Source organism: Staurois parvus, unplaced genomic scaffold (genome assembly GCF_062004578.1).
Source record: "Staurois parvus isolate SC_StPar_1 unplaced genomic scaffold, SC_StPar_1.0 ptg000530l, whole genome shotgun sequence".
Lineage (NCBI taxonomy): Eukaryota > Metazoa > Chordata > Amphibia > Anura > Ranidae > Staurois > Staurois parvus.
Window position 1 is genome coordinate 8983675 of NW_028318326.1, and position 26420 is coordinate 9010094.

The window sequence follows — 26420 nt, forward strand, 5'->3', positions numbered from 1 at the left end:
CTGAGTTCACCCTAAAAAAAAAAAAATGCACATCTTTTTTGCAGGCAAAAAAATGTGCATTTATGGTTTTTTTTTTTTTATTTGGAGCCTGTAAAGCATTGCACCTACGATGCAATATCCGGCTCCTGCAGACTTGTCAGTGTATCTGTCTGCTGAATACCTCATATGGGCAGGCAGTTATTGAATGACAGAAAACATCAATGAACTACCTAGAGTGCTCAATAGCACCCTGGTTGTTCATTGAGAACTACAATCCATCAGTCACAAAGGCTCTCGGTATGCGTAGTCCTCCCATTCACAGAACTGTGCGAATGAATGACATGGCTGGGTGGATGACGCCCTGCACAGTTTTTTTTTTTTTTAAATTGCAACAGTGGGTGCGAGGAGAAGATCCCCAACCTGCTGTCACAATGGGGGGGTTGGGGATGTGTGGGGGCTGCAGCAACAGTAACATGTTATATGTTACACCCTGAATACGGGGGTAACATGTACTGTAACATGTTATAGAAGGTGAACTTATCCTTTAACTTTGCAAATGAATTTTCCTTAGCTTAGTGAAACAGGTGAAGCGCTGCCGACTTCCATCATCCAACCACGTGCAAGCAAAAATACTGTTTGTTTTTTTATTTTCCTTGAATGTGATTAGGTATTTTTTGAAAAGTTAATTTTTACCAAATTAATTAAGCTAAGTGAAAATTCCCATGCAAATTGAAACTTTTGCAAAAAGAACAGCCTATTTACCTTTATTAAATTAGCCTCAATGTGAATCTCTATGCAACTAGTAATATGATTTCTGAAGACATTTTGCTGCACCAGAACTTATAGTTTCACAGCAAAGAGAGATTACTTAAAGAATCAAGATATTTATTTATTTGAATCGTATATTTGCAAAAATATGTAGATGTCTTTTTCATTTCAAATGAACTATTATGGTGAAACTGAAAACTTAAAATTCCAATTTAATATATATAATCTCTTAGAGTGTAAGTTCCAAGGAGCAGGGTTACCTGCAAAAAAATTGAACTTATCCTTTTAAATCTAAGTGCTTTATGGGCACTTTGAATACATAGGATTTTTTTTATTTACAGCTGAAAAAAATGACATTGTAGCTGTATATGTTGTACTGAAAGCACATAAAAAATTATATTAGCGCATTGAAAAAAATCTCCTGTAAGCGTCCATAAAAATATGACAAATAAAGTTTCCAGTAACAAGTTGTTAGTAAAAAAAAAACAAAAAAAAAAAAAAAAACACAAAATGAAATGTAAGGTTATACATTTGGAGGAAAACACATTTTTTAAAAATATAGGGCGCCAGCTCCTTAACAACAAGCTATATACTGGTTGTTAAGGATGCCAGTGGGTGATGGTCTCTTAACAGCCAGAACATTTAAAAAAGGATATACAAAAAAAAAAAAAAAAAAAAGCGTTTTTTGGTGCATTTCCACTGACTTCAAGGAAAGGTGCATTATTGCTGCACTTTTTACAAAGCGCACGAAAGATGCAGCATGTAGGACTTTTTAAAATGCAGGGCACTGCTGTGAAGAGTTACATAGGATTTAAAGGGGAATATTTTTCATTTGCTTTTGTCGCACTGAAAAGGTGCGTTTTAGCGCAAAAGCATGCCAGTGTGAAAGGGGTCTTACAATTTTTAATGTGAATAAAGTGGACTCTGCATTATGCCGGTGTACTCTTTTTTTATTTTATCTCTGTCAAATTGCGAAATATCTTATTTTGCATTAGCCCCATGGCATCAGACTTGTGTAAAGGTAATAGGATTATTATTATTATTATACAGTGCCAATAGTTCGCTCAGCGCTGTACATTACAAAGGGGAACAGAACATGTGACAGAACAATACCAATACAATGCAAAACATGAGGGGATCGAGGGCCCTGCTCTTTCGAGCTTACAATCTAGGATAGCAGAGTAGTTAGTAAAAATACTTTTTACTCATTATCAATAATCTTAAAAATAAAATAGAAATAAATAAATGGTCAATTCACTTAGGGAGGTCCAATTTTTGACAACATAGAATAAAATAATTATTATTTAAAAAAAAAAAATGAAAACTGAACTATGGATAACATTGTGAAATTTCAGATCAATTTTTTATGACTCTTATTTTTTATGCTATACTATTTATACACTGATCAAAAAAATGAAAGGAACACTTTGAAAACACATCAGATTTCAATTGGGAAAAATATCACGCTGGATATCTATACTGATATGGACTAGGTAATGTGTTAGGAACGCAAGGATGTCCCATCGTTTGATTTTTTTTGGACCAGGGCATCACTGAGCTCCTGGACAGTATGAGGTACAAGCTGGCGGCTTCAGATGGACCTAAACATGATATCCCAGAGGTGTTCTAGTGGATTTAAGTCAGGCGAGTGTGGGGGCCATTCAATTGTATCAATCCCTTCATCCTCCAGCCTGCATACTCTTGCCACATGAGGCAGGGCATTATCGTGCACCAGGAGGAACCCAGGACCCACTGCACCAACGTAGGGTCTGACAATGGGTCCAAGGATTTCATCCCGATACCTAATGGCTGTCAGGGTGCCAATGTCTAGCCTGTAAATGTCTGTGCGTCCCTCCATGGATATGCCTCCCCAGACCATCACTGACCCACCACCAAAATGGTCATACTGAACGATGTTACAGACAGCATAATGTTCTCCATGGCTTCTCCAGACCCTTTCACGTCTGTCACATGTGCTCAAGGAGAACCCAATCTCATCTGTGAATAGCACAGGGAGCCAGTGGCGGACCTGCCAATTTTGGCAAATGCCAATCAAGCTTTATGGTGCCGGGCAGCGAGCAAAGGGCCCACTAGAGGACGTCGGGCCCTCAGGCCACCCTCATGAAGTCTTTTTCTGATTAATTGGTCAGAGACATTCACACCAGTGGCCTGCTGGAGGTCATTTTGTAGGGCTCTGGCAGTTCTCATCCTTTTCCTTCTTGCACAAAAGAGCAGATACTGGTCCTGCGGATGGGTTAAGGACCTTCTACGGCCCTGTCCAGCTCTCCTAGAGTAACTGCCTGTCTCCTGGAATCTCCTCCATGCTCTTGAGACTGTGCTGGGAGACACAGCACAGCTTTTGGCAATGGCACCTATTGATGTGCCATCCTGGAGGAGTTGGACTGACTGTGTAACCTCTGTAGGGTCCAGGTATTGCCTCATGCTACCAGTAGTGACACTAACCCTAGCCAAATGCAAAACTAGTGAAAAACAGTCAGAAAAGAGTAGGGACAAAAAGATCAGTGGACCTGTAAAACCATTCCTGTTTTAGGGGTCATCTCATTGTTGCCCATCTAGTGCACCTGTTGCTAATTTCATTAACACCAAAGCAGCTGAAACTGATTAACACCCCCCTCTGCTACTTAACTGACCAGATCAATACCCCAAGAGATTAAATGACTTGATGCTATACTCTGATTAAAAAGTGTTCCTCTCTTTAAAAAAAAAAAAAAAAAAAGTGTTTCTTTCATTTTTTTGAGTAGTGTACAACAGACCTAGACATTTAGGGGCTCATTTGTTAAGCTGTGATAAGGCCTTATCACAGTCATACTGATGCATTTAAAAAGAAAAAAACTGTACAGCACTGTACTTTACAAATGTGGCCTTTGCTTGCTTCTGTACATGGAAGCCTGCAAAAGCCTATTCATTCTATTCAAACGGCAAAAATTAGTGCTGGGAGGAGAGCCCTGTTACACAACCTGTCAAAGACTTCTGACCAAGCTCTTTCCTATCACAGAATGTTCGCTGCAGCATTGTACAGAGAACACTCCGGACACCAAAGCCTGCATTTTATCAATGACTAGTAAAAAGCAGGCACAATCTGAAAAGTGTGAAGTTAAAGTGTTACTAAACCCACAGCAGTAAAATCAGCCTATATATGCAGTAAAGCATGCTTGTTATACTGTGGAATCTAAGCGGTTGATCCTCCGCATTGCGTAAAAAGCTGTTTGATCCTGCCTTCTCTGATCCTCCCCTTCTTCTACTGTCCCTAATCCATCTGCTGAGGAGGTACTCTACACATGCTCTTTTTGGTATGTATTGCTAGAATTTACTTTTTTTTGGGAGGGTGCATGTGATAGGCGCAGAGCCAATCAGCACTGTCCAGACAGAGGGTCAGGGGTCATGCAGCCTCATATGACAATCAGGAGAATGAAAACTCCTCCTACCAGATTACAGGCACTGATAGAAGTCACAAGACAGCTCTAACTGCTGATGAGAAAGGTATTTAGCAGTTCTTATTTACTGGAATAATCGTTTCTATGCTCTGCATACTGTGGAAGACCAGATATAATGAATGCAGGGTCATGGGTTTAGTAACACTTTTAGAATTGTGCTCTTTGCCTTTGAAATAGAGCTCTAAGCCTATAAAAGTCAGTAAACAACCTCTTGGATTGATAAATTGGTATCTAAAACGGATGTCCTACTTTATCAGTCACACAGAAGTGCTGTTATTAATATGATTATCTGTCATAATTCAGCCCATGCATGTCCACCTGAACCGACTGTTACACCTGCAGTACTGCTCACAACCCCACCAACTAAACAAAAAAAGCTCAAAAGATTAATAAAACAGCTGCAGGGATCTCAGTATCAAAAAAAGCAGATGGATAACAAGTAAACCCAAAAAAAGTAAAATGAACTTTAGTTACACTGCACTTCTAAAATATACCAAAAAAAGAAGATCGTAAACATTGACATGTTGTTAAATTGTTGTTTGATATCACAGATAATTTGAGCTAGATTTTTTTGTACTTGGAAAACACGCAGTTTTGCTAGTTTCATTCCCTTCAAGATCATTATGTGCCCAAAAAAGGGTTTACACCACTTAATTGGAATCTAGTCCATTTCTGAACACTCGACAATTTAATCCTGTGATGTGTTCTTGCTTCTCGCAAGTACATCCCTATTTATTCCCTTAAGCAAGGAACACAATGTGACTTGCCTTCTTTCAAGGATCTAGAAGCTGATACAGAGGTCACACATCACTACCAGCTGCCTAGCAGGTCAGCCAATTAATTTATAGTTATCCTGTAAAAGTTCCTGAGATCTTTCTCTTGGCAGAACACTACAGAGTGATACTATCCCAATAAATGTCATTCTTGATCAGCTCAGCATGCACCATAACAAAAGCTATTAAAGCTGCAGTCCTGCCTGTACATTATTAATTTTTATTATCAGTCTTATAAATCAGATAAAGAGTGATCTTGAATTTTTTTCCAAGGTGTACAACATAAGAGATACACTGTCCATTTTTTCCATGGTGAAGTGCATCTCAATGTCGTCAATATAACATTGCTCTGTTAAGCTAATTTGGAGGTGCAAGCAGCAATGACAACATGCAAAAGGGCAATAATCCCCAACAACCAGTACAATTTCAGTTCAGGGAAGAATGCAAAATGTTATCAACATTCCTATTTGCTTTCTAAATAATTGTGTATTTATTATTTATTCTATCTCACGGGATTTTAAACCATTATACACATTTGGGAAGGTTAAAGCACAGTACGTTGTTGTTACATGAGAGAGCAGGGGTATAAGAATTAGTTAGCTGTAATAAACCTGCCCCAGCCTAACCTTGCCCCCATCAAAAATCTGCTACCTGATAAAATACCAAAAATATTGTATTCTGACAACCAAGTAGTAATACCTGCAATGACAGTATTTAGTGTATGAATTCCTCTTTTATTTATAGTTTGTTTTTTTTTGTTTAATTTGTCTTTACAAAGATCAGCTTATACATTTAGTTTAAACCTTTTTTCTAAAAGAAAAAAACCTGTTCCTGTAACTTCTTGAAAAGCATTAGCTAGAGTTGGACTTTAGATTGTTGCTTATTTAAAGCTTGTCTGAAATAACATGCATAATTAAGTACACCCCGTCCACAGTGTGACAATGCAGATGTGCATTTCACTGCAGATCGAACAATGTTGTCACTCTGTTAAAGGAAATGGAAAAAAATGAGTGGATCTACTAGCAGCATCAACAAGGGATAAAGCTATGTTATGAAGGTAAAAAACAAAGACTTCGGCCTTCTTTATTTTCCTGGCGGCTAAATTAACTATTGCTAGATCATGGAAGAAGACCTCAGTTTCCATCTCTCAAGTATGGCAAAAAGTTGCCTGGATTATGTCCCATGAGAAAATGGAGTATCATTCGGGACATGAATAGCCACTTTGAAGAAGTTTGGAGCCTATGGGCACCTTTTATGCATACTGACTGATTAACTTCCACTCTTTGGGCTATATGGTAAACTGACTGTACATTCCATGGGATCCTTCCTCTTTCTCCTCTTCCTTTTCTTTCTGTGCTCCCTTTTTTTTAGTAAACTTTTTTTTTCCTATTTTGTAATAGTGATGAGGATCACTGTACACCTTAGCACTGTTGAAGTCCCTTGGGGCGTGGTGGGATCCTAATTTTGATCTCCATGATCCCATATTGGTTACATGGGGTAGATTCATGACCTACTTGGTTTGTTTTCTTACTGTGTCATTCAGGAGTAATGTTATACTGTCTTACTGGGTTAATGTCGCGTTAGTGCCTGGTTATTTATGTATAATGCTTTTCTTTCTTTTCTTTTGGATGACTATATGATGACCTTTTCTAATAAAAATTTTTGAAAGCAAAAAAACAAAAACTTCTGTGTAATGAAAAATACTCCAGAGATAAGCTTACTCTGCACTGAGCGGAGGTTTTGTTTACAACTTCCTCTCTCTGGTCCATTCATTTTTATGGGACAAGGCTATGCATGTGTGAGACAGTGGGGTAGAAAACCATAGTGGAACATGTTAAAAAAAAAAAAAAAAAAACTGTGGCTCCTTGCACCCCACAGCTGTAATGGTAGAGTATATGCATTATCTGGGGTATGTAAAAATGAAGAAAATTTCTAATCAAGAGGGAAGATGTGGGCTAGAGCAGTTTTGCCAATACAAATTGTATTACAAATAAAGTCCTTGCAAAATGACTTAAGTTTGTGATTTACTTAGGTGCCATGCGTGTTTTGGTTAAATTATCAATTAAAAAAAAAATAATAATACAGCTTGCAGTATCATATTTAGGTACTTCAGCTCAACGGGTTTCAAAACGTACAACTGTATTGTAGAAAATATTGAGTGTCCTTGTGTTTAATAAAGCCATGCATTGTCAGACAATGACACCTTGGTGAGAACAATCCATTGTGAGATAACATACATGCATTCATTATCTAGGGCCACTTGATTTATATATGTGTAAGGATTACCCAACTGATACTTTAACAAAAGATTCTTGCTATACAACAAAATATAGTTTTGCAAAAGCCATAGTTGATGACAAAATATAGTATAAATAAAATAATGATGAAATAATCCCATGCTTTAACTAGAAATAAATAGTGGATTAATAAAATTATGCGATAATAAAAAAAAAAAAAGAAAAGGAGAATGAATAGTCAGTAAAGGCCCTTTGTACAATACAGGTTAATAATGTTGGATTTTATGATAAATAGGAAATGAACATAAAATGAAGACAAATCTATATGTATGAACCTTTGGCTATCCATAGTTTTAAAGGTACTCATAGACATGAGATGACCTATGAAAATGGTTGGTTTGGGTGACAATCTTATGTCTGTGGGTGATTGCTGTCAATGGGAATAATTGATCAGGAAAGGTACAAAACCTCACCCTACTGATTTAGTCTATCTTGCCAATAGGACAACATCAGCATTATCCACTCTTCTTTACCCTATTTTCTTTTAAAGTGTTACTAAACCCAGAACAGTAAAATCAGTCTGTATATGCAGTAAAGCGTGCTTGTTATACACACTGTGGAACCTAAGGGGTTAATCCTCTGCATTATGTAAAAACACTGTTTGATCCTGACTTCTCTGTTCCTCCCCTTCTTCCAGTTTCCCCCTCTTATCTCCTGATAAGACATATGTGGAGACACTCTGCACATGCTCAGTTTGGTGTGTAGTGCTAAATAGTTTTTTTTTCCCTTGGGAGAGAACATGTGATCAGCACAGGGCCAATCAGCACTGTCCAGACAGAGGGTCAGGGGTCATGCAGCCTCATAGGTCAGGGAAGAACGAAAACTCCTTCAACAAGCTTTAACCAGTGCTCTGCTGGACACTGATAGAAGTCACAATACTGCTCTCACTGCAAATGAGAAAAGGTATTTAGCAGTTTATATTTACTAAAAAATTTGCATTTCCATGTTCTGTGTACTGTGGGAGACCAGATAAAGTGAAGGCAGGGTACTCGGTTTAGTAACTCTAAGAGGGAAAGATGAATTTAAGCTTGGCAGAACAAAACTTACATGGTGGTTTTGCTCAAGTATGGTCAGAAGTTATACAAATTCTCACAAACACTTAAAGTGTATTTCCACTTTTGCTGTCAAATTTGAGAAAACCCTGTGGTATGTTTGTTATATGTTTGTACTCATACAGATTACCTAAGAAATTAAAAAAATATATATTTCTTCCCTTTTAGTTATTGTTGAGGCGAAGGTGTCATGGCTAAATGCAGGCATTTCTCAGCTAGCTTAGCATTATCCATCCCAATAGCTGGGCTGGGGACTGACTGAGTCCAATTCGCATTAATGGAGAAACCCAGTGCTTAAACATTTAATCTTTTGTAAAGAAAGACAGGGGTTTATTTACTAACCATGAGAGTGCAAAATCAGGCTCACTTCCGCATAGAAACCAATCAGCTTCTAACCTCAGCTTGTTCAATGAAGCAATGGCAATAAAACCTGGAAGCTGATTGGTTTCTGTGCAGAAGTGAGCTTGACTTGCACTCTCCAGGTTTAGTAAATAAACCCACACAGTGTTCAAATCTAGTGCAACTAGCCTGGAAGAAGTCCTCAGTTTCCTTACAAGAAGCAAGGGACCGTATGACTTTAATGATCATCAATCAAAAAATGTCTTGCATCCTTAATGACTCCCAACTGAAGTTTCTACCCACATGGGAACCATGGCTTATCTATTCCATGCCTTCTTCTGTAAGCCCGGCAAGCCAATCATACCTTTAGCCTCCAGCCTTGATGGGATCTTAAGTCTGCAGGGACTTTTCCCTAACCCCCCTCCCTTCCCTTTCTCTCATACCTCTTTTACCCTCTTATTCTATCCCAACATATTCACCATCTCTACTAGATAGAAGAGCTTACATCTTGAGATAACTCAACATATCTGCTCCTTATGATCTTGTTAAATGGTTATATAATTTACCATCTAAAAGCATTCATTTTTCCATTATTTCTTCCTGTTTCATTGATGATATGTTGTCAATTAATGTCATTGCCCCTGCACGGGCTTACTGATTTCTATGTTACTATTCTTGAAAACCTCAAAATCATTGAACAAGAAATCGAACGCAACTGATGAGATATCTGCCTCCAGATAGGGCTACCTATTGTAACAGCTTCCTGGCACCCTCATAACAATACTAAGCAGAATTTTATCTTGTTGGAAATTTTGAAAAAAAAAAAAGAGCATATCAAAAGGTAAGTGGCAATTTTTTTTAATTTTATTTTTTGTTTTAGGTTTTGCTATCTGAATAGGAAAATGTAAAAAAATATAAAGTAGGTATTATCCTAATGTGCCTGCAAAAGTGGAAATACCCTTTAAAGGGAACCTGTACTTTTAAAACTCAATCCAGAGTAAAAGGTTCACTGAATAATAGGTGCAGTATTGAGCCTGTACTTACTTTTCACATACTCCCCTGCCATAGTCAGTTGTACATCAGAGCCTTAATCAGAGGACCAGAGGTCTTTAGCCCTGTGTGAGCTTAGATCTAGTATATCAGGGGTCTCCAAACTTTCAAAGCAAAGGGCCATTTTACTCTCCTCCAGGCTTTAGGGGGGCTGGACTGTGGCCAGTGGGAGTAGAAAATGCCCTGACATCAGCGCCCCATTGTTGGTTATAACGGGAGGAATAGTGCCCCATTGTTGATATCAGTGAGAAGAATAGTGCCCCATTGATGGTGTCAGTAGGGGATATGGTGCTCCATCATTGGTATCAGTTGATGGAATAGTGCTCCAAGGGCCAAATAAAGGCAAGCAAAGAGCCACATCTGGCCCCCAGGCAATAGTTTGAAATCCACTGTAGTATATGATCGAAAATTACAGAATGATTTTGGGGGGTTCTGGCAAGGCGAGAATGTGTGAAATGTAACTGGAGGTTAGCTACCATAACTGTTATGCAGCAGACCTGTTACTTTGCAAAAGATCAAAGTCATCTAATGTCTAAGAACACCCTCAATCAGAAAAGTTTCTTGATGCACTTGTTATTTCTAATTTAAAAGAAAAAAAATTCTACCAACTATTTGTCCATGTCAGTTCCAGCGTGTGTCAGTGCATCTAAACAAACCAAAGAGTGTTCGTATGCTACCGAACTACTGGTTTAGTTGCCCTAGGTGTAAGAGTTTTTGTGGCACAGACCAAATGATATCATAGAGTACTTACCAGTTATAGGTAAATGTACCTACCGGTGTGTGCGACTGTTCAGTGAGCTTCTGCTCCCACATTTTTAAGTGCTTCTCCCGTTCTTTCAGTTCTTGCTCCTTAAAGCTCAAGTCTCGTTCCAGCTTTTTCAGCCTCTCCAGTGTTTCCTCAATTTCACACCTGTGCATCACAAACAACAAGAATTTGTGTATTGTTGAGGCAAACTTGTCAGAGATTAATCCTGCAAAAAAAGGCTGTGGTAAAGTTTTCCTATTTTCCCTATATTTGCTGCAGATAAACTAAAAAAAAAAAAGTTGGAGGATCTGGAAAAAGTAAGGAAAAAGATTGTCTTTGTTGGTATTTGTTAACTTGCAATCATAATTTATTTGTTAAACAGCTCCTGTAGGTCCCTCCATCAGCCAGGATATGTAAATATGCAATTACATTACTAAGTTTGCGCATTATAAAAATGGCTCTGATGGTGCACACAATTATGACACGGGTATACTTGACAATTATTAGAACAAAACCAAACCAATACTTACACAACATACAAGATGGTTAGAAAGCTCAAAAAATAGTTGACTACCTATTCTTTTTGTACAGTAAGAAAACAGAAGGATGCCAATATGTAAAATGTACTGGAAGACTCTGGTACTACTGTGGGTCCTACCAGCAGGCTCTGGAGTAAACAAGCTTTTAAGATTTATGACTGATGGACATGACCAAGCATAATGGAAGTTGAGGTCTAAAGGGTCAATATAACTCTTCTCTAGTCTATCCATAAAAAAATATATAGGTAAAATATAGGAAATGTGGTTATCCATCACCTGCTCTAATCTTCTAGTTCTTAAGAAAACTGTGTTTATACAATTATTGGTTGGTTCTGTTCATTTTTTTGTTCATGTCTATGCCTTTAAAACTATTAACTGGATACTACAGACAGATTTACTTTCTTAAAACTCAGGTTGTGTTTAAAAGCTCATAACATAAAATGTGGACATTGTGTCTTGTGGGGCATCAAACACAGAGCAATGGGGCTTCCACAAAAACCACCTTTTCAGAAGTTCTCTTATTTAACAGACATATTAAATTTACCATATATGGTCTAATACCTAGCAAAGTGACCTTTTTATTATAACTTTTTTTTAGAATAATAATAAAAGTGGGACACACATAGACCACATGGTACCATATTCAAACCTACAACAAAGATGAAAACAGCCTTTACAAAAGGCCAATATATATTTTTTTTCCAAGCAATGCAGAAATATAGATTGGGTTGCAGCTAGGAATTAAAATATTCCCCACTGGCAATCGGTAGGCGGTCAGCGATAGGAATTGTTCCAGAAATAAGGATCTAAGCAACGTGATCAAATAAGTCGAAGATGAAATTTTTATACAAAGATTTTGATATCTCATGATTCAATTCTACATACTGTTCTTTTGACCTTTTTATAAGCTCAGAGCAAGCCTACTTTTTTTTTTTTCGGCAAATGCCTCTCCACTGTCAACATTACAAAACCAGATGGACGGCCACCTATCACTTAAGACAGATCTGTGACAGAAGCACAGAACAGGAGAAGGGTTTGATCTTGCCAAAGTAAAAGCTGAGACAGTGGTGAATCCTCATTAAGTGTAGTACTTACACAATGAAAGGTAAAAATATAAAGACAGACCCCCCCCCCCCTTTTTTTTTGAGCTGTGAAAATAAATTCATTTTCAAAATGCACAGAATTTTTTTAATATTTTTTTTTTTTATTTGAACCATTCAGGAAAACGGGGTTGTATTGACTTGTATTGATATTGTTATTTTTTTTATAACAATAAAACCATTGGTTATTATTGCAATTACATTCAATTGTATTTTTAATAAAAAATCTGACAAGTTACATTAATAATTATCTCTGGTCTCTGGCTGAAGACTTCCATAAGCCAGATGTGGGTTATAGCCTTTTAGTGACAATTGAGAAAAAGTATCATCAGGTTTACCAGGAAAGTGTTTTTTTTATCCTGTTACCATTTTTAGATGACTTTCTAGAACTGTTAAATACTGGATCTGAACTAATATGATTTTCTTTGTGGCATTTCAACTACTTTGTATTTTGCTATTTTTAAGATTATTTTTAACTAGCTCTAAACCACTGCTATACTATTTTTCAATTATTCATTTTTAAATCTGGCAACCCCATAGCGCATGTCTTCTTGAATGCAATCAATTTCTGCTACAAATAAACAATAACTATTCATATCTTTGTATACAATGCTTTTAGAGCCGAGTTATGCAAAAACAAAAATTGTAAGGGTGAATTACTAAGCATTTGGTTTGACAAACTAGCAATTATTTTATACATTGGATTTAAAACACATTGGATTGAAAGTATTCGAGAAAAAAAAAAATATTCTTCACTCTTCTGCAAACCTAATACATTAATTAAATTTATATTCATACATAATAAACTAGGACCATAAAACCATTGCATTTGGAGGTATGGCCAATTTTATTCAGAATGTTAACTGTGGCTTTAAAGATGATGAAATTTCTGTAATTATAAAAGTAACATTCCTAAAACTGTATCACATTTTATTATATTTAGATATGGACCATTCTCCTTCCTTGTGTGCGGGTTTTTGAATAATTCTTGGTGAATTAAGAGTTTGTCAAAAAGAGACCTGTGAATGAAAAACCTTGCATGATACAAATAATATACACAATTTTTTACATAGATAAATTACTTTGTTAAATTGTTATCATCTATATTAGAAGTGGCATCACTAAAATGCTTGAAAATAACCCTTTGCTTAATTTTTGTTTACTATGTGTACCTTATCCAGCAGTACAGAACTAGCTCTTTAAAACTTTGATGATGGTGGTGGTGATGATGATGCTAGAACATCTACTCCTGGCAATCTAAACAAGGTTACTGTTACTAGAATTGTTACTACATTCTTTTCTTATTAAAGCAACATTGTAGTGTGACTTACCAATACTAAATTTTATCAACAGCAGCTCCAGCCTCCATAATCTAACCTATTTAATCAAGAACTATACCGTTCTGTAAAGCCCCTGACCATCCAAGCACATGGGTTAGTGTTGGGTATAGATACTGCCATCTTGCCACTCCCATGGACAGGAGATCCCACACATGCACATAACATCCTGTTCAGCATCATGTATAAACAGACAGGTAAGAGCACTGCAATGTGTAGGTTACCTTTAGGAAGACTGAATAAAGCAAAGAATGGGTTGGTTAATTTTTGACCAGTGCCAGGGTCAGGATTTGCATATTGCTAAGGAGAAGAATTTTACAGCTTATGCAACAAGGATATAGAATATAAAATCTCATTACTGCTATAGTATCTGCTTCCTATTAATCACATTTCCATGTTGGCACTTATTGAGCCTGAGCTGACTTAAAGTTGGAATTCGGTTTGTTATTACAGATAGATATTCAACCTCTATTAATCAGGGATAAACAATCAATTACATTGTTCATTATAGTTTAAAAGCACATATAATATTACATTTTTTTAAGGAGTCCCTACTAAAGTGCCCGTACCAGGGATCAGGACAAGGAAGGATTAAAAGGTAATCTTAAAAAATAGCTCTTTTGTAAGACATCTCTAGATGTCATTTTTTGTAGGTTTTTTTTTTTTTGCTTCTTCTTTTAAGTCAAGCAGTGTTCCTATAATAAAAAAAGAAGCACTTTAGACTTTGCCATAGCACAATACACAGTAACCTGAACACCCTAAATTGGCTTTTTCTCCAAGTGGAAAAATTCGCAATACTTTGTGAATCAGGTGTTACAATCCCAAGGGGATAGTCCCAGGTATTAGAGGGGGTCTGAAACATTTCCCTTGAAAATCTCGGGCATTGAAGGGAGCTGTAATCATTTTGGAACAATTTTATTTTATATTGAATGTTTTAACATTTTAAACTGATGTTTTATATGTTTTTTCTGCTTATATACAACCTTTATTTGGGAATAAACATTTATTAAAAGGTGAACCTATGACAAATGATTTGGATTGCATTATGGGTTTTCAAAAGAGTTCAGAAGAATCTGTTTGCCTTCCAATTCCATACTTCTAAATGAAACTTCCTATCAGATACAAAGGAAATGAGAAGTCACTGCCCTGACTCATTTAGATGTGGGTGTCAATCTCAGCTTAACTTTTTAAGCCATCTTAAGATAAGCATTGCCCAAATTCCATGTAAAATGGAGCCTGGCTCTCCACCTGCCTGCTGATAATGAAAATGCTCAATATTTTTATTTAATACTTACCTGTCTAAAAACCAAATATATTTTAAAATGTTTATTTTTTTAGCTCTTGCCATAAAAAAAAAATCTAAAAAAACTCCATACATACAAAGCCACTATTACACATTAACCATTCCAGAAACTTTTTTCTTTTCAGTGATGTGATCACTGGAGTGGTTTTTATATCTCTTGAGAGGCCAGTATTAGCATGCCATAAACGCTATGGCAGTTTGCTTAATCAGGCCTGTAGATCAAAAATGTATGGATAAATAAACAACACTTCAGCTGAAAAAAATCCTGTAGTTTTATTACTAGCCTTGGCCTCAATTGCATTAAAAGCTGTGACATTTCAGAAGCAGGTAGCTCAAGGAAGCCATCCCAAAAAATGGTGAGAGGTTTGAAGTGGAACTTCACTCTCTCAATCAACATTTTGAATCATTATGTTGCTAGCATTAGTAAATAGATAGGAAGGTATATCATATTTACTTGTTTTTTACATTTCTTTAGTTACTTTCAAGTTTATATACCCAGGCAAATTATGTCATAAATCCCAGGAGTTTTCAGAAGCGGAGAAGGGATTTTCTAAGCTAAGCACACCCTCCTACCTGCATGCCTAAGCTAAGGGCAGATGGATGCCAGTAAGTAATTGCTACATGAATCATCTGCCCTTACTCAAGATGGCCATGACCAGAAATGCTAGGGAGGAGGTTTCTCAGCAAAATAAAGCATAAAGACATGAACGGATGAGTTTGGTTTGAATATTAAAAATGAAATAAATACCTCTTTTGGTTTGTTGTGCAAACAATACAATACAAACAATACATTGTAGTTCCACATTAACATTTTTAAACAAAGGAATTGGCCAAAATACCTCCTAAATGCTGCACAGATCTGAAAAGCAGCTGCAAAAAATATTTAATGGAGCTTAGTGCAAAAATAGGCGGTTGCACTAACTTTAAAATATCAGCTGATGACTTGTTTTTCAAATTGATGCCTTGATTGTTTCAACTCTTTATTCAATAATAATGTTGTGTGTGTGTTTGTTTCAGAAATCTGTTTTTATTTATTATTACAAGTTACATGATGGCCAGATCACAAGCCATATATGCAGAAATCCAAAAATGTCCTAAGGGTTCAAAAATGTTATGGAAGGAGACTTGCCAGTTTTAAAAATGCCCAGTGCATGCAGCTTGTGATCCCCAACAGCAGATGGTGCAAAACATTCTTAAGACCATCCACCAAGCCATTCCTGCAGCTTCACACAGTTGATTCAGGATAGGAATCATGTCAATGTTAAATCATGCTATTTATACTTCTATCATGTGATCTGGCTGCAAGCTCAGTCACTTTTTCCATTGGCAGTGTAGCAGCTTCAACCTGCTGATTTCAGGTTTCAATTAAACAAATCTGATGTTTGCTGCTCTGAGTTCTGTCCGTTAGTTACAATATCTCTCTCTGCTGTCAGTCTCACAGATTTTGACTGTAGTGCTCACATTTCATAAAAAGCTTTGAATATTCTTGGATCAGTGTAAGAGTTTTCCCTGGCCTAAGTCCAGGCGTTCTTAATATAGCCTGCAGTGGGAAACTTGTAGTACTAGTCCCTCTGGAGATATAGATTTGTTTGCAATGTCCCTCTGCAAATGCTAAAAAGAGCAGATGCCTCCAGATTATAACAGAGCGAGAATGGGAGTCTGGGTTTGATATGATGGTAAACCGGGAAGCAAGACTATAAAAGTATCTTCATAAAACTGGTTGGCTTACCTTGAGGGTAAATTGTTACAGTGCTAATTTTAGTTTAAATGTTACTGCCAAGTTATTTCAAAGTGTTTTACAAAGTCAATGATTCAACCAGGGGTTGGACTGACAACTCATGGGGCCCCCGGGCAATAGGGGATCATGGGGCCCCTGTGTCCTTGTCTAAAATCAAAAAAGCCTATGAAAAAGGTACCAGGGGCATCTCATGGGCCCCCCTACTGACCCCGGGCCCTCGGGCAGTGCCCGAGTTTCCAAATGATCAGTCTACCCCTGGATTCAACGTAATTCAAAGAATCTCATTTAAGCGGAATTCCAGCAGTTTCTGCGTTCATTAAACATCAGCAGCTACAAAAACTGAAGCTGCTGACTTTTAATAAACACCCACTTACCTGTCCCAGGGTCCAGCGATGTTTTCACCCACACAGTCCCTTCTCCCCTTCTCGGATCTGGCATCTCAACTGTGGGCACCAGGCTGTGACAGCTTGCGGCTTCACAGCCTGGTGCCCATGGCACATGCACAAGTCGCGCTGTGCCTCCTAATTGGTCCGGCCATCTTCTGGGACCTGTGAAAGTTCCCAGGAGACTGCGGGAGGGAGGGGGGGACCAAACTTCCGGCTCACTTCGCCGTGGCAAAAACAGGCATCCCCCCCAAAAGGTGCAAAGTATGGCAGTGGAGGGGGAAAGGAGGCAAATAAGCAGAGCTTCCGCTTTAAAGTTCACCTTTAAAAAAAAAAAAAAAAAATGAATATTTTTTTGTAGGTAAAACAAAAAATGTGCATTCATTATTTTTCTTTTTTAGGAGCCTTTAAAGCATTGCAGATGCAATGTCAGGCTCCTGCAGCCTGTCTGTGTAGCTGTCTGTCCATACCTCGTATGGGCAGGCAGTTACTTCAGTCCAGGAAGAATCAATAAACTACGAGGATGCTCACCAACGCCCTGGCAGTTCAATGAGAACAATAAGCTGCCAGCTGCAAAGGATGTCGGTACTTGTAGTGTATGTATTCACAGAACTCTGGCTGGAGCCCCACACAGCCTTGCTCTTTTCATATTGTTACAGCAGGTATGGGGAGAAGATCCCTTTCCTGCTGTCACAATGAGGAGGGGGATCAGGAGAAGAGCTGCAGGTCATGAACATGTGGTACATGTAACATGTTCTCAAAGATGAACTTATCCTTTAAAGTGTAGCTTTGGATATAGTAGAGAAGGGTTAGACCCGCTGTCAAATTTTAATTGCTGTCTGTTTACTCAATGTCACTGAGACAAAAAGTGGAAGCCCTAAATTTTAGAGCTTACATGAGAGCAACATTTTATAAACCTTGTTTTTTTTCTACAGTTTGTAAATAGATGTATAAGCAGGTAGTCATATTTGCTTATTACATGTGTGGAGACTGCTTCCTGAGGAATGTTGGGGATGTCCTAAAGTAACTATTTCTATTCTAATTTTTTTTCTTTTTTCTTTGGATTCAGCTATGTTTTACAGAATCACTACAGGAACACATGCCATCAGTCATTTCCTATTGTTATTCTAGAAAACTACAACTGTGCTAAAGTTAGAAAGTGCAGCATAATGCACTGCAGTCATATTTCACACAGCTCCTCACATAATGGTAAGTCTATGTCCTAAAGTCTGCCTTGTACAATCTCTCTCTGCTTAAAGTACCAGTACCGAGTCTGAATCTGTCTGGTAGTTATGAGAAACCCCAAAGTATTGCCCATTTAGTCACAACAGTCATTAAGGCCTAGAGAGGCTCCTGTATGCATGTCAAGCCTTTATGTTCAGGCTTAAAGAGGAACTAAACTGTATCTGAGCTCCACAAACTGAAAATGCTATTTAATTCATTTTTAATATTCAAAGCAAGCTCACCCATTCCATCCATGTCTCCATTCTTTATTTTTTTCTCAGAGATCACTTTGAAAAACACCCCCTAGCATTTCTAGCCCTGGCCATCTTGAATGATTCATTTAGCATTTACTTCCTGGAATCCATCTGCCCTTAACTCATGCCTGCAGGCAGGAGGGTGTGCTTAGCTGAGAAAGCCCTCCTTCAAGATGAAAAAAAATGTCAATGATAACTACTGGAATGTATGTCATCATTTCGATCTAGGACAGAAACCAGGAAGCAACTAAAGAAATGTAAAAAAAAAAAAAATGTTTAAAAAACGATCAAAAATAATATACTTTCCTATCCATTTACTAAATTCCTATCTAATAACTAATTTACTAATCAGCATAAGGATTAAAAATAGTTAATGCTTGTTGAGAGAGAGATCATGCACAAGGCCAATCAGGGCAGTACGCTAGCCATAGAGTGTATTTCTGCAGCAGGTAAGGTAAGGTGTTTCTAATCAGTCATGGACTGGAAACCTGTGCAAATCAATGACCGGCTGACACTGTTCACATGCAACCCCACAAAGTCATTAGCTGTGATTAGGGATGGATGCAGACAGTTTGTGTACTTGCGACAGAAATGTGATGATCTGGGTGGTGTACGGCTCTGATTGGCCATGTGCATAAGTCCTTAACTTGTGTATAACTCTTAAGTCTTCAGGGATCATTTATAGTATTGTTATATCCTACCATATTTATCCTTCTCGTTACCCTCCCACTTTTTACTTTATAATTTCTGTTTCACTTTATCAGAATCAGTAGTGGTGCAGCGCTAAATAATGATAAAATCGTACTCAAAAAAACTCATCAAAAGACGCTAAAGTTCATGAATGACAATATATAAATGATATAAAGTTCAAAAGGTGAATAAGGAGAATTCCTCTGTGTCCTCCATTCCTTTACCTCACACTTCTTATAGTGGTCCCTCAGGTATCATGGCCTCTCAGTCAGTGGAGTATTAAAATTTCAGACACCCAGTTAAAGACACAGATCCATCCCAGTATCCAGAGAGGGATCTCCCTCACCCCTTAAGGGGATCTCTGGCTGTCTTGGATCACCACTAAAGCCCTGGAATTCTTTGATGTACCTACCCACCCTTCAGGGGAAAGTCACCCCTTCACCTGGCTCATCCTGAGGACATGTGGATTTATATTCACATGCGCATTTAAATTGCGCGTCTGGTGAGTGTGCAATTTTATCACAACTAGTTGCACAATCACCGGATTACCAGTGAAGCAGGCACCTTCGGAGCACTATAGTTTCCTTTTGAACTTTATATCATTTATATATTGTCCATTCATGAACTTTATTTAGTGCCTTTTATCATTATATAATGCTGATCTGTTTTATTGAGGTTTTATCTTGGTTACCTTTGTGCATAGCTGCTTCCCCCTTTTTTAGCACGCTCACATAGTCTTAACTTTATCAGAATGCCTTCGACTCTCCAAAAGATTTCTATTCTATGTTCCTTGGTATTCTTTCTTGGCTTATCACTTTCACTTTTTATCCCATGTCATGGTCTTTCATATAGATACTATGAAAGGGATCCGTTTTGTTTGCTAAAGGATTTGTATTCCTGTCTTTTCATTTTTGAGATTCACACAGCACAACACCGGCTGACAGGGGAGGAGACCTGATTTTTGAAGCTGAGTAACATTTACAGGTCTTGCCCCTACCAGCCTGTAACTGGACAACGTAGGGAGAAGCAACAGACCACTCAGCTCATCTCTGTCAATCTTCTCTCTCGTATCATCTGCAAAATATCAGATTACCTCCTTGCGTTTGCTTTGGTCTCTCCCAGCCTGAGATGTGCATATCTATCTATCTATCTATCTATATATATATATGTGTGTGACAGGATCCCTTTAAAGGCTAAAAGATTCCATTGCACAAGCTGTTTTATTTGGGACACCATTACCTTCATTACAATAGGCACTGAAGCCCTGTGATGTGAATTAAGTCCAAAGAAATTAATGGGGTTATACACATATTGCATTTTCCAGCTTTTAGGACCTGTTCGTGCTTGTCAGAGTTCCTGCTGTAAAATGGCTGTCTTACCACATGAAAATGCATTGCAAATAAAAATGGCAAGTATTACTATGAGGTTAGTTCACATCTATATGTTGCAGCTCAGTGCATTTTTAAAGACAAAACAGAATTAACCTGCTCTTACGTGACCTGAATGTTAAACACTCAAAAACACACTCTTAAAAAGGAGAAGTATAGCCAAAGCTCGTTTTGTTGTACTTCTCCTGCAGATCACAGGAGTGCAGTTCATTCTGCACTCCTGTCACCCGTTTTCAGATGACAGTGGGCTAAAGTCTGCTGTTGGCTGACGTCATTCAGCCTGTCCAGGCTGGGGAAAGATCCCGTCTTTAATGTCGGGATCCACCCAGATGTCTGGACCTGCACCTGGCTCAGCCTCTCAGCGATCCGCTGAGAGCTTGAGCCAGCTGCTTCCACCCCCTCCACAGCCCAGCGCTCCAGTGCAGTCTTTGACAGCTCAGTTCTAACTCTTAGAGCCGGTGGGGGACAGATGCAGTATCCACCTTTTTTTCCAGAATACATGCATTTTTGAATATCCTTCCCTAACTTTGCATAACATGTGAACAAAACCATGTATCAACATTCATGTTTATAACATGCATAAACACAAAAAAATGGGCAATAAAATGCACTATTAAACATTATAAACATACATTTTTTGCATGCCCCTGGATGTGAATGTGAACTAAGAATATGGCTGCACCCAATGGTAGGAAAAAAAAAAAAGACAAAGGTGTAATTTAAAAGGTGATTTTAGTGAAATCATGGCAGGTAACATATAATTCAGCTCTTTCTACTCCTTTTTTGCAGTGAGCAGCACTAGCAATAATATCAAGCTAATCAGATCATCATCACTGCAGTATGAAGTAATTCAGGAGATTACGATACTAAAATTACAGAAGACAGGGCCACTTGTATGACTGTGTAAATCAATGCAGAATTATGAAGATGAACCATAAAAGTAGATTCCTAAAATAGTATAAAATAATGCTTGCTTATTTTTTTTAATTTGATCATACCTCCATTCTGCTTTGTTATGTAAAAATGAATTGCACTGGTCTGGCAGCTTGCTGTCATTTGACATAGACTCCAAGTTTGCTATGATTTGTTTGAATGATGGTCTTTTCTAAAAAAAAAAAAAAAAAAAAATTTAAAGCTACAATAACAAAATAAAGATAAACATTAGCTAAAACAAGGCTAAAAGATTTTTATTTTTTTGTTTTGGATACAGTGGGGAAGGGTTAACTGTCTTTAGCATGATTAACTGTTGTCTGTGCCCTCATACATGAGATTTTTTTCCCCTTTCCTTTCCATTTTAAAAGGTGTCAGATGAGAAGGGATGACACAGTAAAGTTTTTTTTTTTTTTTGCATCCCTTACTCGTAGCCTTACCTTACTTATTTTCTCAGTGACATGTGTCAGACAGGACAGTATACTATATGGGTAAACATTTATGGCCAACTGACCATCACACCTATATGAGCTTGTTGGACATCCTATTCCAAAATCCTCTTTAATCCCGATGAATACAGCAGAGACAGCTGGGAAGCACTGTAGAAAACGATTAGCACCTCCAAGATAGAGTGTGCTCATGTAGTTTAATTTTTTCTATTAATTCCACAAGGCAAAGGAGCAAATTCGAGGGTTGCACCGATACCGATAACCGTATCGGTGCTGATACTGAGTACTTGCATGAGTACTTGTACTCGTGCAAATGCTCCTGATACCCAAAACCGATACCTTTGTGGTGTGATCTGAGCCCATACAAAATGAAAGGAATCCAATCACACTGCAAAGAATCGCGTGTGATTTGAACAGGAATGAGGTGCGATTCCTGTGCAAATTGCAAGTGATTTCCCCCACCACTCCTGTGTAATTCCACTACAGGAAGACAGGAAAGTGCCATCTAAGAAGTGCAGCAATGGGCAAACAGTTTAAAAAATGTTATCACAACTCACATGTTAAAAGTGCGTAATATCTTGCACGTCAAAAACAAAACCGGCTACTAGCCGTGCTCACAGGGCTGGAGTAGAGGTATAAGAGGTCCGCCCCCCCCAAGCTGACATCACTTCTGTCCTATACCCACAGGCATTCCGGAACGTCCTACATCTTCTCCAGCCCCGTGAGCACCGCAAGTGGCCGGTTTTGGATTTGACATGCAAGATATTATGCACTTTCAACATGTGACTTGTAATACCATTTAAAACAGTTTGCCTATTGCTTCACTTCTTAGATGGCGCCTCCCTGTCTTTCTATAGCGGGATCACACAGCAGTGGGGTAAATCGCATGCGATTTCGACAGGAATTGCACCGCATTCTTGTTCAAATCACATGGGAGTCTTTGCAGTGCAATTTGAGCCTATTCATTTTGTATGGGCTCAAAATCGCACTGCAAAGGTATCGGTACTTGGTATTGGTAAGTACTTGACCAAAAGTATAGGTAATCGTATTTGACGATTAAAAAACAGTATCAATGCAACCCCTAGCAAATAGTCATCTAAATTCATGAAAAAAAAAACTTGAAAACCCAGGACAAGAAAGAAAAAAACATTTCAGCAATTTTAACCAGCAACAGTTGGCGTTTCTTGTTTTCTATCATACAAGAGTTTAGACAAAAAGGTTGCTAAAAACTAAGGAAACAAAATAAGCTCCATGACTAATTACCTTTGAATCAGCTTCCCAGCATTGGCGCATGAGTTCTGCAAAACTTCTCGGACATGAGCTTGGAATGGTCAACCTCTGAAAATACACAAGTTAGAAGACTTTACTGGTCTACCCCATTGAGCATCTTAAAAAATGGCTTGTCTACAAAGTCATCTGCAACCTATCATACTTTTGGAAAAATAAACAAAAGGAAGAACATAGAAATAAAACAGCATTTTTTAGAAATTAAAGAGAAGTCACAATGGGCATTTGTAATAACCTAAACCTATATTCTGGAATGCTATGAAACCTCCAAAGGACTACTTGATTTCACTATTAAATCAAGTTGAAAGTGGATATTTAGATTTGTTACAAATAGCAATTCCTTATGGCCCTCTATAAAATACTTCCTGGAGCAACAGGGCTGACATGAAATAGACTGACTTGAGAAAAGCATCAGGGAAGACCCTGATCACCCATTTTAGGTCAGCCTCAAACATCCAGGAAATCTCTGCAAAGATAATTAAATTCCCTGTATGGTGGTACCCTCATTCTCAAACGATGACAGACAACGTGAAGACAGCCATGTGCCTAGAACGAGAACACTCCACCAAAATAGAAAGCCTGAAGAAAACATTGCAGAGCATGGAACAAAGTAAATATTTGATAGGTGTCAGCATAAGAGTTAAAGCATATGTAAAGCCAAAGATTTTATTTTGTTTTGAATAGATTGAGGAATTAAAACCTTTGTCAGGACTTTTTTTTTTACTGTCTGTGTTCCTTTTAGAGAGATTTACTCTCACTATTGGTGAAATGATGAAAAAAATTATAGGAAGTCCAAAATGTTTGAGTTGTCAGGACAGGAGGTAAGGAAAATCGTCTAATGGAGTAACCTGCTCCAGTGACAACTGTCTAAGAGGGATATCTTATCACTTTTAAGAGCTATCTTCTTACCTGCTACTGTGTCTCTGGACAGGAAAAAAAAAAAAAAAGAAAAAAAAAATGACGGGGACAAAAACCATTCCCTACTCCATACAATACAGAAAAAAAAGGTTTTGGCTTCACATACACTGTATTTGAAGTCAACGCTTTATTTTTTATATGGTCAGTGCTTTTAATATTCTAACACTATACATTACGTGACTGATGAAGTCACTGGCAGCTGTTTTTTTAATATAGATTCAGAATTCTGCACAGATGAAAGAAGAAAAGAATTGACAGAATCACTCACAATCTCTCTCCTTTTTTCAGAGTAAAGAGATTGTGGTCTCTTTTTTGAAGCCAGGGGCATTGTAGTACAGATAGCTACCAAAGAAATATTATCGACAATAAACACTAGAACAGATAACACCTGCTAACTCAGGTTATGCATGAGTCAGTGCGCATGAACAGAACATCATAGACATCCCCCCAAGGACCAGGAAAAAAAAATCCATTCTGCTAGGAGTGAAAAAATGCTAAGCCTGGGCAAAATAGACTGCAGAGGATTCCAACCCTTAAGAAACGTACCTGGAGATAAAATATAAAATGGTCAATTGAGAGTTATTAAATTCCAGGCAAATATGTATAACAACCAGAACAAGGTCGATCGCTGGAGGTACAAGGAACTTGCCATTGGATGGAACTGGAAATGGAGGCTTTGTGTTAGAATTTAACTTTAGCCAAGTTATTTGCACTGGAAATCCAAATTTGTCAATTTGAGGTAAAAATGTTTTCACCTAATTCCCTATCATTTTAAACATCTAATAATAACTTTAAAAAACACTGTATTGGTGAGTGTTATGGTGTTTTATTTATTATCCACAGATTTGCTGTAGGGAAAAGCTATGACCCTTTGTTTTATGTGTTTGGCCACATATAGATGATAAGAAGCCCAATGTCTTTTAATGGGACTAATGGAAATGAAAACTTTATCTAATAATGACCCACCTTTATTTGTACATTTTTATATACTGTAGTTCCTTTGAATATGTCATCTATTATTTTAGATGTGGTCTTGTACATAAAGTATTTTGTAACAGAATCTCTCTATAAACTGAAAAAAAAAAAGATCGCACGGCACCCATGCAGTGTTTATGATGTCAAGAGATAAGACTTATAATGGCTGTTCAATTTAAAAAGTAATTTTGTCCTTGGTTCATTTATATTATTTTTGTACAAATACTACAGTTAATTATAAATGGTTATTTTAGCTCAATTTAAAATCAGATTGTTAAAAGTAATCCTTTTTCTGGGCATGAATTTTAGGAAAGAGACATGTAAGCACAGTTAAAAGGCTGAGCATTTCAGAGACTATTCCCTAGTACAGTACATGTTTACTCCACTGTAGACTTTATTCAATGGCAAAAGCTTTGAGGAGGAACCTTAAAGCTCAGCTGCAGCACTGCCAATACGTGTTATGAGCATATCTTTAATGTGGAGTCAAACATGCTGCGGGAAGCTAAACTGTAATTTTCTTTATTTTTTTCTTCTTTTATTTTTGAAACTCTTATCTAAAGTGACAGCTTCTTGTAGTACAACGTCTCCTGCTGGGAGAGTTAAGTTGAAGTATCTGAACGTCTTTCACTGAAATATCAACTCCTGGCCAGTAAAAAGATGCCCAAAATCACGGGAGATGGAGTTAAACGGGTCCCCTACCTTGGACGCAATGGCTCCTTTCATCACGAAGAACAAACCCCCAGGTTACCCTATTGAGGCTGAGAAACTAGTACAGTAGTTCTACAATTTTTGATCTGTGGCATCACGATGTGAAGCCTCAACAATTAGATGTAAAGGGTCCATTCATGAGGAATAACATTAGTTTGACCCTTTGTGTTAGCTCCTACTGGTAATCTTTCCATAAGCGTTGAACTTACTTTCAATTTGAAAAAGATGAAAAAGTCTTTTGCAAACCCCCAATACTGTTTTCATATCTATCAACTGTATCTGAGCAGAAAAAAGTAGCCTTACCTCGTTTTTTTCTACCACGAGCCAAGCCACTTGCAATCCTTCAAGTCCTTTAAACGGAACCTCCCTTGTTAGCATTTCCCACAAAACCTAGAAACAGCACAAATATTATCTGACAAAGGAGATTTTACAGCTTGTATAAATATTTGATGTTTAAAATTCACAGAGCGTGCCCATTCATAGTAACATTTTATGTGCTAAAGCTTTGCAGCTTATGTTGCCATAACCAAAAAAAAAAAAGTTTTAGGCTCATATACACACTTTTTTGTTTAAAAGAAGACTGGTACAGCGCTTTAATATTATGCATGATATATATATATATAATTTTAAAACATATTCATAACATTTGACTGTAAAATAAATATATACACACTCTCGCATACAAGTATACGTAAGCAAGAAACTATAACCTATCTTTTCATAGTCAAACACATTTTTA

The 26420-nt window shown here is 37.5% G+C and overlaps 1 protein-coding gene across 4 annotated transcripts in view; it reads right to left on the reverse strand.

The window, feature by feature from the left end:
• Positions 1-26420, reverse strand: part of MAP3K20 (mitogen-activated protein kinase kinase kinase 20) — a 243589-nt gene that overhangs the window by 67552 nt on the left and 149617 nt on the right. For all 4 annotated transcript variants that reach the window (XM_089690496.1, XM_089690494.1, XM_089690497.1 and 1 more), the window contains exons 8-11: positions 25985-26071; positions 23057-23131; positions 21413-21519; positions 10488-10623 (exon numbers count right to left, since the gene is read on the reverse strand). In XM_089690496.1, coding sequence (XP_089546622.1) covers positions 10488-10623; positions 21413-21519; positions 23057-23131; positions 25985-26071 — 405 coding nt within the window. The remainder of the gene's footprint in view (positions 1-10487; positions 10624-21412; positions 21520-23056; positions 23132-25984; positions 26072-26420) is intronic.